The sequence below is a fragment of the Hydractinia symbiolongicarpus genome, chromosome 3 (assembly GCF_029227915.1).
Source record: "Hydractinia symbiolongicarpus strain clone_291-10 chromosome 3, HSymV2.1, whole genome shotgun sequence".
NCBI lineage: Eukaryota > Metazoa > Cnidaria > Hydrozoa > Anthoathecata > Hydractiniidae > Hydractinia > Hydractinia symbiolongicarpus.
The window spans coordinates 34752009-34765747 of record NC_079877.1 but is presented as its reverse complement, the minus strand read 5'-3'; the positions used below and the strand labels follow the sequence as shown (position 1 = coordinate 34765747).

Below are 13739 nucleotides of genomic sequence, written 5' to 3'. Positions count from 1 at the left end.
ATACATGATGAATGGGGCTTTGAGCTGGTACTGACCGTGGGTGAAGGTTAAGGTGCTACCCTCCTTAGGGAGTTGAATATTAACGGCATCGTTATTCTTACAATACTCAAAGTGCTCATCCCTTTTCCGTTCGCTTGGAAAACCAGAGAGACAATTCAAGCAATAATGCTCTTTATGTTCATGCTTTGAGTTGGCCTTGCTCAGGACACCGCTCAGGTTCTTAACAGCGATATAATGCCTCTTATCCCCTTCACACAGTAAAAACAAAACAACCGTCTCATCCCGGTCAAGATGCTTCGACTTTCGACACATATAGACACCCTCTATGTCATCTTTTGTCAAAACATGCACGGCGATATCAGGGTTCCTTCTCTCAAATAAATCTATCTTGTTTAGAGCCATTGGGAAAGTTAGGCCACCCCAATTGCACTTGTCTTCAAACTTCTTAAGGTTTGAGATTCGTTCAGGATGATTATCAATCTTATCATGATTGAGAGCAGCGATAACGGCCCATTTGAAGCATTCTTCATCCTCGTTATGTGGGTTAATCACAGATCGCTTTCCACTGAAATTCTTGGGTAGCGGTAAGTAAGAACTACCTCTCGTTAATTTTAGCTTATGAAAGTCCACATGCATATGCAAGATTTTATCGATTGTGAACCCACTGGCGGGTAGAGCAGGGTTGTCAATCTGCTCGATTATCTTATTACGGATCCGATCAAAAACATTAGAAATGTCATCGTTGGAATGTAATACCTCAATATAGCTATTGAACGCTTTGTCAACATATACACGTGGGGCATCGGTCGAGCCGGTGTCCTCCTTTACCCATTTCACCCACAGTGTAGCCTGAGTCTTCAGCGACTTCTTCTGCCTGAGCACTTCCTTCATCAACCTCTTAACGATAGGCTTAAGCTGTTTGAGAAAGAACCTTGACATTCCTCTTCTTACCATCCGAGTTTATCTTGAAACGTTTGTATGAACGGTCAAACGCCTCCTCAATGGGGGTAAAGGGGTTTTCCTCTTTCACCTCTTCCACCTCTTTCACCTCTTCCACCTCTTCCTCTCCACTGCCCTTTTTATACAAACCCATGATCTTATCCTTCATGGTTTTGAAAGCTTTTGTTGTTTTATCCTTAATAGCCTTAGGTACATGTTTCGTCAACCAGTCTCTCCATTCAATCAACTTGCTTTTCACTATAGGTCTGGTTTTAGCCATTTCTTCCTGCTCAAAAATATCCATGTCAGAGCCAGATCCAAATGGTCTAGGTCTCGGTCTCGGTGTTGGTATGGGTACAGATCCATCGGATCCTAGAAAACTCCCCAGAGATTTGATTGATGTAGGTGGTACATGTATGGTGGGTCTAGATGTTGGTAAAGGGCTGTAGAGTCTAGGCGGTCCGGTGTATCTAGGTGCCGGTATCGGTCTCGACACCGGTCTAGGTGCCGGTCTCGGTCTCGGTCTCGGTCTAGGTCTCGACACCGGTACGGGTCTCGAGGGTCTCGGCATGGGTACCGGTCCAACCGGTGCTGAAACGGTAGTTGGTCCCAATAATTCGATAATCTCGGCCTTTCTGAGCTTTGCGTAGCCATGTAGACCGCGTTCCTTAGCGAGTTTTCTTAATTCAGCAAAGGTATTTCTCGAAGTCATGATTGCGTATGATATACCAATACAGAATCTTTAACCCTTTTTTTAAAAAATCGTAAACCGTGTTGGAGGGTCATGAGTGTCCTAGTTTGTGGTTGCCATACCGTGCTAAAATTGTAGTAAAACACGCTAAAACACACAGAGTGCCGATCCACCGTGGGTGAGTATCCATCGACACCACGGGATTTTTTGTTACCCGTCCGAGTAACAAAGGCCAGGAATTCGCGGAGATATCCATGGCGTGCGAATCGCCAACCTCAAATACGATCTATAAAAATTGGATTAAAGATTCCTATATCGTATATCATATCATATCATATCCAACCATGTCTTCACCGATCGTACGCTCCCTCACCTACAGCAGAGAATATATTGATGACTTTAGTCTTTTCACACTCCCTGATTTAAGAGCCAGAGCGAGGTACCTTGGCCTACATGGATACTCGCGGCTCAGAAGGGCTGAGCTTATCAGATTATTATTATCAATAGATCTATCGCATTATTCCCGCCGGATAGCAATCGAGAGTGTTCCGACACCTAGACCGACACCACCCACCTACAGTAGAGAATATATTGATGACTTTAGTCTTTTCACGGTCCGTGATTTACGAAACCGAGCGGGTTTCCTCGGCGCATCTAGATACTCGCATCTAAGAAGGGACGAGCTTATCCAATTATTATTATCAATAGATCATACTCATTATAATGAGCCCGGACCCACCAGACCACCTCCATTTCAACAGATACCGGCACCTGGATCGGTACCAGCACAGCTTGACATTGATGAAGATGAGGACGACGATGAGAAGAGGACGACGAGGACAAGAGCGCTGATTGATCGTGATTTTTTTAGTGATGACGATGATGACCTAGAGGACGAGGACAAATGCATAATTTGTCTTTCTAAAAGAAAGAGCGCAACCTTTGTTCATGGTAGAATGGGACATTGCTGCTGCTGTTTATCGTGCGCATCTATATTGGAGAATAGGAGGGATAAATGTCCCATATGTCGGGCACCAATAGATTTTGTCATTAGACAATATTAAACATGAATTCCCGATATTTGTTACCCGTCCGAGTAACAAAAATGCGCACAATCACTTGGATCTTTTGTCGTTATAACGTTTTTGAGCTTTTAGATATGCCTCCCTGTTTTTCGTCCTCCACCTTGAATAGTATCCGTACCGTTGTCGTTTGGTATCCGGATCGATGGTGTATGTCGGATCCAGATCATTCTTCTCAATCACATCAATCAGCCTGATCTTTTTCATCGCGCAAATATACTTCACCCCACGAGCTTTGGCAATCTCTCGCAACTCTCGCAGTTTCATTAATTTGTAGTCCGGTGCGGTATTCATGTCCGACATATTATGGCATATACATGTACGGCTAAAAACTTTAAGCACTTTTATCGTACCACACGAAATATGCGAGCGGTGTACATGCGCACATCACTAACCTTGATTTACGGTCCTTCTGAGGCTTTGAACCTCGTCCATTAGACTTTTTTCAAACTGGTTGCGAGTTTCGCTCTCCATCTTTCTGTCGGTTTTCATCATCTTTTTCAGAGCTTCGTAGTATATACCGCTCAGGGTTTGAAATTCGATGTGACTAATGTCATCATTATTCAGAGCCCGCGAGACGGAGTTTTCAAACACGGCGATGGCGGATGTCGCAACATCATATAATTTCATGACCTTGTCGAGCTTGCTTCGATATCTTTTAATCAGAGCCATGACGGAGCCCGTGAAAATGGTTCCCGACAGTGCCACGGCTCCCAATCCTACCGAAGCGGGGATTCCGATGAGCGTGGCACCGGTCACCACCGAACCTATGCCCGAAGCGGCGGTTATGGCCGTGGTGCTGGCATTTAAAAGCACCAGTCTGTGCAGCGTCTTGTTATATTTCTCATATTTTGTATTGAACTTATCACGTAATTTTCTAAGCTCCCCAAGTTGAGAGTTCACAGTATTAGTATTAAACTTGTCCTGCTCGCTCGAATACTCAGGAGCCGTTGGTAGCTTCGGATAAATCTCTGCCATTTGGTTACTACAAAGAAAAAAACTTTACTCTAAATAACCTATATCCAGTTTATCCAGATCCTTGAGACTTCTATGATACGTATCACACAAATTCTCAAAATCGGCTCTACAGATCCGAGTGTGCCAGAGTAGCGTTTTATCGAAAACATCGATGGCATTTTGTACAACGCGATATGCGGCTCTTAATTTGATAAGTTTCTCCCGATATGTCCTAACATATTGGGCGGTAACCGCATAGGAAGCCGAGCCCAATAGACACATACCCGAATTCCACATGTAATTTCCATGGGTACCGCCCAAATTTCTAATAATGGTCACCGCGGTCGCTATCGAGCCGGTAATTGCTGCGGTTCCGGATAATCCCTCCAGAATCGACCATATGATCAGAGATCCTCCGTGTTCGTGTGTCCTGTCTTGTAACTTGCCTCGTAATTTCACCAGCTCCTCAAGTTGGGAATTGGATATATCCGTTTTAAAAGTTTCTTCTCTGGTACTAGAACTCTCTGCCATTTCTATTATATTAGGAAAAAAACTATCCTTTAAATAAAATAATGGCGGACATTGATATTGATCCGTTTGGTGACCACGACCAACCCGACGAGGGTACCGATGACTCCACACCTCTGGTACCGAGGGAACGCACACGAGTACAGATACATACTACCGATGAGGAGACATCATTCGGTGGAGAAACCTCTCTGCGCTCCAGAGTTACCAGTGAGCTGGTTAAATCGCTCTATGAGAAGCTACTAACTATATATCCAAACGAGAACCCGAGCGTGATACATACCGATCTGTTTGAGTCTCGTGGTCGTGAATTATACTACAAGGGTGATAACAGACCTCTGACAAATGGTGGATCTCTAAGGACCGTCGGCACCATTGCGGATATACTGGGCAAGAAAAGGCTGCGCAGTTTGGGGTTTGATATACCGAAAGGTAGTATTACCCCCCGACAGGCCGCTATGCTAAACAAAATAGAAGAGAGACTACCATCACCGGATAAAATAGAGAATGCGACGGATATAGAATTAGAAACCATGTCTGGAGATGTTGTGAACAGTGCGGAAGATTTAATTTCATTGGTCAAACAACAATCTGTAGACCATGAAGCAACCCAGACCGGTGATCTATTTGAATATCCTATGCGTGAATTGCTAGGATTGGATAGATCATTGAGAAACATAAGAGGAAGTCTTCAGGATGAAGTTGCAAAAAAGGTTCAGCTCGAACAGCATATTGACAGAGAAAAAAACAAGTTGGAAGAGATGGAAAACACACCAAATATGACCGAGGGACAACAAAATGAAGCGAAAGAAAGGTTGAAAGGTTTGCAAAATGAGTTGAAAGGCCGGCAAGAGATTATCGATATTCTCAAAGGTAAACTTAACAGTCAAATAAAAAGCATCAGGGAGACGATTACCAAAGTACTTGACAAAGAAACTACATTGGGTGAAAAGATACGAACACTATTCCGTGAGCAGGGTATCACCATCCTCAGTGTACTAACGGCATTTGGTATGGTTATCGGCCTTCTAGTTGAAACTTTGACACCAGGGGGTGGGGGGTCATCCACCGGTAATACAAAAAATCATGAAAAAACCGAAGGTGGTGCGAGGGAATGGATAAAGAACAAGCTGAACGCGCTGGGATCTCTCCTGGGTAGATTAGCCGGTGCCGCAGCCGCATCACTGCCCGGTATAATTGGATCCATCGTATCATGGATCCTAAATAGAGCAAAGGAGGTCGTCGGTTGGTTGAGTCAAAACCTGTGGGCTTTGATAGTCGGAATCGGAGGTCTGATATACACCTACATGGTAACAAAGCGTTAGTGATACTACTACTACTATGTTACATGACACATGTAACATAATACCCGCGGCATGGTACTATTTTTCGAAATACCACACGGCACCACCGACACAGATCATGCTTAGCGCGATAAATGCCAATTCCCTCTCATGCTGGCCATTGCTGGGTTTATAAAAGTCGCTCAATACGGGCTTGCGCGGAATATCTGTGAGAGGTGAACCTCCAAATACTTTTTTATATTCCCGCATCGCGTCATCCAGCTCCGTAAATTTACCCTCGGCCTTCTTCTCAAGTCTGAGCTGCTTATTGATAAAGTCAACCCTCTCCTGTCTTTTACGTTGCCATATAACCTGAGCCTTTTGCAGCTGCTCTATGGCCAGATCATGCCGCTTCCGTTCCTTATCTATCCTATCCTTTGATAAACTTGAAAAGAGGTAGCTTGATCCGGTGAAGGCCAAAGCGTTCGCAAAGGCACCTCCCAACATCATTGCAATTGAAGCCATGTTTATATAATCCGGTATAATATAGTGGCGTTATTTTAATACGATAGCCTCGGAGTCTATGACATCAGAGTCGTCTATGACCTCGGTATCGATGTATTCCACCTTGGGTAAAATCCTCTCAACTTTCTTGCGCTGGCATAAAACCCAGACCAACCATTCCAGTATTCGCAACATTATATATTTATAGTTTCAGGTATAATTTTTTGCTTAACTAGATATTCTCTTGTCATTTCACTTGCGGCGACTATGGCTACAAGCTTTCCGGTATCTTCCAGGTCAAATTTCTGAATTGAGGGTGGTGTCATTTTTAATACCTTTTTCCCGAGCATTGAATAGCCTACGGCGAAAACGCATACGACTGATGCCTTATAAATATCGTTTACTATACTTTTCTTATCCATGTCTTATATTTACTTCTAGATTATAATATCGCGATATTATCCCTTTATTCCATTTCAAGTTTACTCCTGGTTTTTCTAGTGTCCGATGGAGCTCTCGGTGGGGGATCCTTCACCTTACTCTGTGAGGTGTTGTTCCTCATCACCACAAACGCTCCGATTATTAGCATCACAATCACACCGCCGCCCATTATTGCGTAGTTGTTAACCCCACCCTTGGGAACATCTGTCACGGAATCCTCAATTACAATATCCTTAGGATCCTCCAACAGTGTCTGAGGTGTCGACCGCGTTGGTGTCGATTCCGTCTTCGCCTGCGTCTCTGCCTGCGCCATGAGCAGTCTTTTATAGTCTTCCCTCTGTTTGCGGTTGAATTCGGCCATCCTCTTACCAGCCTCAACCTTTTTAGGGTTCTTCGTTGTCACCTGAATAGGAGTCTGTTCCTCTGACATCTTTATTATCTATATCTATATTATTATTATTTGCGTTTAAATTTCTTCCAGCGATATAATGCCTACCTTTAATTAGACCCACACTGATTGGTGATAGTAGTGATCCAAACTTATAATATAGATCACATGTGAACCTTTGGAGTGCCGAGTTTAGGAATGGATCATTCTCCAGGTCATCACTCAGAGCTTTTTGATTTTTTATACCGAGAGCTGTACAGGCGCCCATGGAGTACATGTGGATTATTGACTGTCCCAAAGACTTTACCATTTGACCGGATAGTTTAGCCTCGTATATGGTGAACAGTTTATCCACCTCATCATTCTTGAGCTTCTGGATCTCCGCCTCCGTATACATCTTACCAAGATATAACTTACTATTCCCGGTCAGCACGCACTCGAGCAATTTCTGTCTCTTCCCATCATCCCGTTCATCGATAAAAATTAGGTTGTCAATTACCGTTTCGGCCATTTTCAATAGCCATAGGTATTTTTTAATACAAAAAAGACAGAAACTAACCAATACCAGCAATAGCACTACAGCTATCACCAGTAATATGAAATTTATATATTCTATCATTATAGGATAGTACTGTAGTTTTCCTATAGATTTGTTACAAGACTCTTGTAACAAAAAAATGTCCATTCTAGCAAATCACGTGAGTTCTTGGATGTTCCATCCTCATGACTAAATGTGTATATTTGCCATCTTTCAGCCTTTCCTTAACCTTCTGGATCTCCGACGATTCAATGACATCATTCTCTTCGTGGATGGTTGCGAGATCATGTCTGTCCTTCGGATACCACACATATAACATTTTTGCCTGCCTTCGTAAGTTCTTCGGTATCGCGGTGTATGATTGTGTGAGTAGCCACATGGTGTGGTTTCGATGCCGACCGCTGATGGCCAGCTCCAGAAGCGGTTGCCTCTTTTTGTCCAGTTTCTCATCTGCGATGATGTCGTCGATCAGGAATAATGTTTTGTACCCGGCACAGAAATCCGTCATCTTTTGAATCCATTCATATAACATACCTCTGGGCTCAATTAGAATCACATATCTATCCCTCCAGAACCAGTTACTCCCCATATATGTCTTGTTCCATCTTAATGTTGGACATATAATCACAATGAAATCGAAGTGATCAAAGTATTCACTCTCCAGCAGTGTTACTACGCGTTTGGATTTTCCGCAGCCAGTTGGACCGACGAATAGTGCCGTGTGAGGATCTTTCATGTAGTCCATCTTAATATAGTACATCCATAATTTCACCGTTTTGAATATTTAATTGAGCATCCATGATTAGATATATGTAGGCGTTTAAGGATCCCGCGGTTTCGGCCGTCTTTTCAACTTGTAGTGTGATCCCCTCGCTCGCATTTTCAATCCGTCGGCCGGTCCCGCGCAGTGAGTTTTCATCTATGGTTCTAAAATCCAGCCATAGAGCATATTTCGTGGTTAGGTAGTCCGCGACCTTCACATCATGTAGTTGCAGATGTTTCTGTATTTCACCGGCGTTGCTGTCCTTTTGCTTGCCCTCTGCGAAATACTTGCATATTTCACCATAATGCTCAAACGGTTGCATCCCCTGAGCGAAAAGTTGGTTAGGCTTACCCTCAACTATGGCGGATACCTTTTTGATCTTAGGATTGTAGAACCTACCGGTATCTCGTTTGTAAGCTTTCTCTTCCTCAAACAGAACCAATATACCCTTCAGGGACTTGCACGGTGTATTGAATGACCAATTCCACGTTGTGTCCGACTTATCCACCCTAATTTGTCTATGTCTCAGAAATCTGTCATATAGTACGGCCATGTTTTGGTATTCATTTGAAATGAATCTGGCGAGTGTGGGTTGTGTCACAATCTCATATTCGAGAGATATGTTGGAGATTTTGTATTTAGCATCCGGCGCGGGTGCCGATGTGGCACCGGAAGGTTTGGTTGGTGTTGATAATACTACCCTGTCATAATTGTTGAATGTTATCTCATAACACAGCCTATTACCTAATCCAGCCTGATAATATGGGATCGTGCTATCTAACATTTCAAAATCTAGTGGTATGGTGAACTTGTTTTTGTATGCATCATAAATAGCTTTGTCCGCTACCTCTGATGCGTCTTTATCCGCGGCTCCAACTCTCAGTTTCATACAGTTTTCTGTACACCCTTCATCAAAGATGATACCTTGTCTTATTGCATTTCTTTTCTCAGACTTGGTTAGCCATAAATCTCTGTAGCACCCGAAAAGATCAAAGTCATCAATGCTCAGAATCTCGGTACCCTCGAACTTGATAGCTAGCTTTTTAACAATTGCCCTCCCTATGTTAGAGACCAATGTTCTCTTCGTGTCGACTTTTGACTCGAGTTCAACGTCGAAACTTATTTTCGAAGTACCAGGAACAATGACATCATCGTTACCTAAATTAGGGAACCTAATCAGGAGTAACTGGTTCTGATCAATCTCACTTGGGTTGTGAGTGACAATTACTTTTTGATGCGTTCCTTTTACGCCATGTGCGATCCTAAGTGAACGCTCTGGGTTTAACTTTTTCCCGTATTCCATTCTATTCCATATTACTTTTATTTTATTTTACTTTAATTCGGTTAATGCTACGGTATCATCTGTCCGCCGTATCTCTTATGTGTAGTGTAACTGCTGTCTTCATACCACCCCATAACACCTTACCATCCTGACCTGTGACTCTCATGGTAAGTGATTGAAGTAAACCTTTCTTTAGTTTCTTATATTGCGGATTTTTCGGTTCAATATATGTAAAATCACCACCATACTCGGATATATGATATGTCATCAGGTTGTTGCTATATTCACCATCTTTAAGATTTAACGAGTTATCCAATTCATTAAGATTAAAATGTAGTTCCGTTACACCCTCCATATTAAATATTTTACTCAACTTAGAGTTTCTAGCTAGTTGTGTTGATTTTACATCACCTCTCACGATTGAATTCAACTCCCTACCCGTGTAGTGCTGACCCTGTTGTAACCTAACCGTGGTAACTCCATCGGCCAAGGGTATATCTATTGGAGCTGTAGCTACATATGTGACATTATCTGAAAACGTCTCCACGATCGCAACCTCCTTTGTACCATGTGAGTTGTCTATCGGTTGATACAAATAGATTTTCTTCTCGCTATTTACGTCCTTTATTGTGATATACATTATTATATTAGAGATTGTGAATATATTTAAATCAAAGAATGGATGACATTTTCAGATATAACCCGAATGCGGCATATAAGCCAAATGGGGGGCTGGATCTTCAAATATTGGGCGCTAGGGATCTGTACAAACAGGCCATTATTGTGTCTGAAAGTGGCTCTTTCCCCGCTTCCTTTCCTAATATTTTTACCAATTATGAACTTAGTCATAACGCGCAACGTATGAGAATTTGGAATGAGCAACCTTTTAGATTATGGCAAACCCAGCTAAATTTCGCCACTTGGTGCGCTTCAAGTGCCTGTGGGGTAAGTTCAGAACACCTCAAGGATGGTAGATCTATGGTCAGGTCAATATATCGTTTTCATGTGTATTATCACATTAGGCGAATCATTAAGCGCCTACAGACACCTCTACCCTTTGAGGATAGCTTCAATCGATACGACAATCCCTATTCAAATGAGGAGTTTTTAAAAATCTGCGGCGATTATGGAGTTGATCCCAACTCCATGAAATACAGGGGTCAGAACTTTTTCAGCTCATATCAAAAAAGACGTAAAGAATATCCGACTCCGGGGTTAAGTTATTTCACAAACGACTCCATGACGCGGTGGATTGTGGAAAAATCCGATGGATTTACAAAAACGGGCCTTGTGAAGATCTCGAGCAGTGTCAGGGCCTATGCCTATCTTGTTCTTAGTTCTCTAGCCTCAGCGCGATCCTCCATCCTCGGTAATGATTCAAGTGCTCTGACCGCCCAAAAAGTTTTTATGAATAACCTTGAGGACATTGTTAACCGTAGGGTCGATATTCAGGAGGACATTAAACGTTATCAGGATACGTTAAACTACGCTTCAAGTAAGGTTGATTATTCGGTTGGACAAGGTATTTATATGTTACCTAGTGACATGAATCTCAGAATTAAGACCGGTGTGGTGGGTTACAACAACAAGATTTTGATATCGGGTGAGGATCTTACCATTGGTATCAATCGAAAGGTCAATGTTACCGAATCACATAAGATAACTAAAAAGAAGCCAGTAACACCCGATCATCCTGATATCCATCCTGATAAACACATTACCGTACACCACGTGGATACTACAGATAAACACAACACTGCACCTTACCACAAAGATACTCCTCCTACACACGAAGATGAGAAGATCGCTCTTGTGATTGTTATGACAACAGGTTATTTCATATGGTATTTGTTTAGATAAAGAATGACGTCAATTAAATGTCAATCAAGCCAGAATAACAATAGAGAAACAATGCATTCCTTACATACCAAATATCCTTAGCAACGGCTACTTTCGTTTTGACTTTTTTCTTATGTAAACAACTTTCTGGTATGTAAAATATGTAAAATCCTATTGTTATAAGCGTTTGATTGACAGATGGTAGATAACAAAAACTGCTTGCGTGTTGTTATTTATAAAGTGGTATAAAGAGATGTAATCGTGAATATAAACACAATGGCTTTTCCAACAGTTGAAGAATTTGAACAAAACATAGAACAAGTTGCTCCAATCATAAAGTGGAGAGAGCTGCCTAAAAACGATATTTACCTTGTTAAATATGTGAAAGAGATGGAAATATCAAGACCTGGTGCTCTTTCTGAAAAATCTATGTATGCGGAGGTTCAAGATAGAATGGGAAATAAATATAAGACATGGTTGCCTGCAAAACTTTGTGATGAATTGAAGGATTATAGTTTCAAGGGTGATGCCTTTGTCAGATCAAATGGTCTCAAACAATCTCAAAATAATCATCAAAATCAATTCTTCAGTTATGACATTATGTGGCGCTAAACCTTGCAATGTTGCAATCATCTTTACTTGTTTCTGGTAAAGATAGACACACATAACACTATAATTGTGGGACACGACAGATGAGGGTGGGGAGGGACCCATGGGGAGGGGAGGGAGGGGACACGGTGGGGGTTGGGGCGGATCCGGACATTCGTAGGTGCTAACGGATTTTATGGACTCTTCTATCGTTTATTTGACGGGGATGGCCTATAATTTGACGTGAAATGGTAAAGTGCCAACGGGGTCTGTCCTAACATCGGCATTTTCCTATCTCTCGACCAATCCTAGCCGTTATCGCGCGCTGAAAAATTGTGACAGTTTCAAAAACTACATTTCAATGACGTTCTAACTGTATCAGTCCGTTTGAGTTACAACGGTCGCGTCACATATTCGTACCAACATGTATCTAGTGATTTTCTTCCGATATTACTAAGTTGTATTGGTTTTAACAGTGAAGCGATTGACTGTGGGAATTAATTCAACTAACTTTGGACTGTGACTTGATAAATGTGATAAATGAGACAATTGGACTCCAAGAAATAACATTCTTCTTAATTTGACGTGAATGCCGGAACTTAGCGATTACATTGGGCGCTGTGGTAGCGCTTCATTTAAAAATTTAGATAAATAAGTCATTCTTTACTGTGAGACCAATCGTAGCCGTTGTCGCGCGCTGAAAAAATAGCGACTGTTTCACAAACTACAATTCAATGACGTTCTAACAGTATCAGTCCGTTTGAGTTACAACGGTTGCGTCACATATCCGTACCAACAAGTATTTAGTGATTTTCTTCCGGTATTACTAAGTTGTATCGCTTTCAACAGTGAAATGATTGACTGTGGGACTTAATTGAACTGATTTTGGATTGTGACCTTATAAATGTTATAAGTGAGAAAATTGGACTCTAAGAAATGACATTCTTCTTAATTTTACATGATTGCCGGAACTCAGCGGTTACACTGGGCGCTGTGGTTGCGCTTTATTTAAAAATTAAGATAAATAAGTCATTTTTTACTGTGGGACGAATCCTAGTCGTTAGTTCGCGCTGAAGAAATAGAGACAGTTTCAAAAACTACATTTCATTGACCTTCTAACAGTTTTAATCAGTTTGAGTTGCAACGGTTGCGTCACATATTCGCACCAACATGTATTTAGTGATTTTCTTCCGGTATTACTAAGTTGTATCGCTTTCAACAGTTAAACGATTGACTGTGGGACTTAATAGAACTGATTTTAGACTTTGACCTTATAAATGTGATAAATGAGCAATTTTGACTACAAGAAATAACATTCTTCTTAATTTGACATGATTGCTGGAACTCAGCGATTACACTGGGCGCTGTGGTAGCGCTTTATTTAAAAATTCAGATAAATAAGTCATTTTTTACTGTGGGACCAATCCTAGCCGTTAGCGCGCGCTGAAGAAATAGAGGCATTCTCAAAAACTACATTTATTTGGTTTTTTGGCGGTATTAATCCGTTTGAGTTACAACGGTTGCGTCACATATTCGTACAACATGTATTTAGTGACATTTCTCCGATATTACTAAGTTATATTGGTTTTAACAGTGAAACGATTGACTGTGGGAATTAATTCAACTAACTTTGGACTGTGACTTGATAAATGTGATAAATAAGACAATTGGACTCCAAGAAATAACATTCTTCCTAATTTGACGTGAATGCCGGAACTTAGCGATTACATTGGGCGCTGTGGTAGCGCTTCATTTAAAAATTTAGATAAATAAGTCATTCTTTACTGTGAGACCAATCGTAGCCGTTGTCGCGCGCTGAAAAAATAGCGACTGTTTCACAAACTACAATTCAATGACGTTCTAACAGTATCATTCCGTTTGAGTTACAACGGTTGCGTCACATATCCGTACCAACA

The 13739-nt window shown here is 41.7% G+C and overlaps 2 protein-coding genes across 2 annotated transcripts in view; one reads left to right on the top strand and one right to left on the bottom strand.

The window, feature by feature from the left end:
* Window positions 1–781: 781 nt before the first annotated feature.
* On the bottom strand, window positions 782–1651 carry LOC130637048 (uncharacterized). Its single transcript, XM_057446901.1, has 2 exons — window positions 1192–1651; window positions 782–897 (listed from the first exon to the last, which is right to left on the bottom strand). The coding sequence occupies exons 1-2, from the start codon at window positions 1649–1651 to the stop codon at window positions 782–784; spliced, it is 576 nt and encodes a 191-aa protein (XP_057302884.1).
* LOC130637047 (uncharacterized) overlaps window positions 1338–13739 on the top strand; it is an 86139-nt gene continuing 73737 nt past the window's right edge. Inside the window, exon 1 of the mRNA XM_057446900.1 lies at window positions 1338–1467. The gene's annotated coding sequence lies outside the window, so the exon portion shown is untranslated. The remainder of the gene's footprint in view (window positions 1468–13739) is intronic.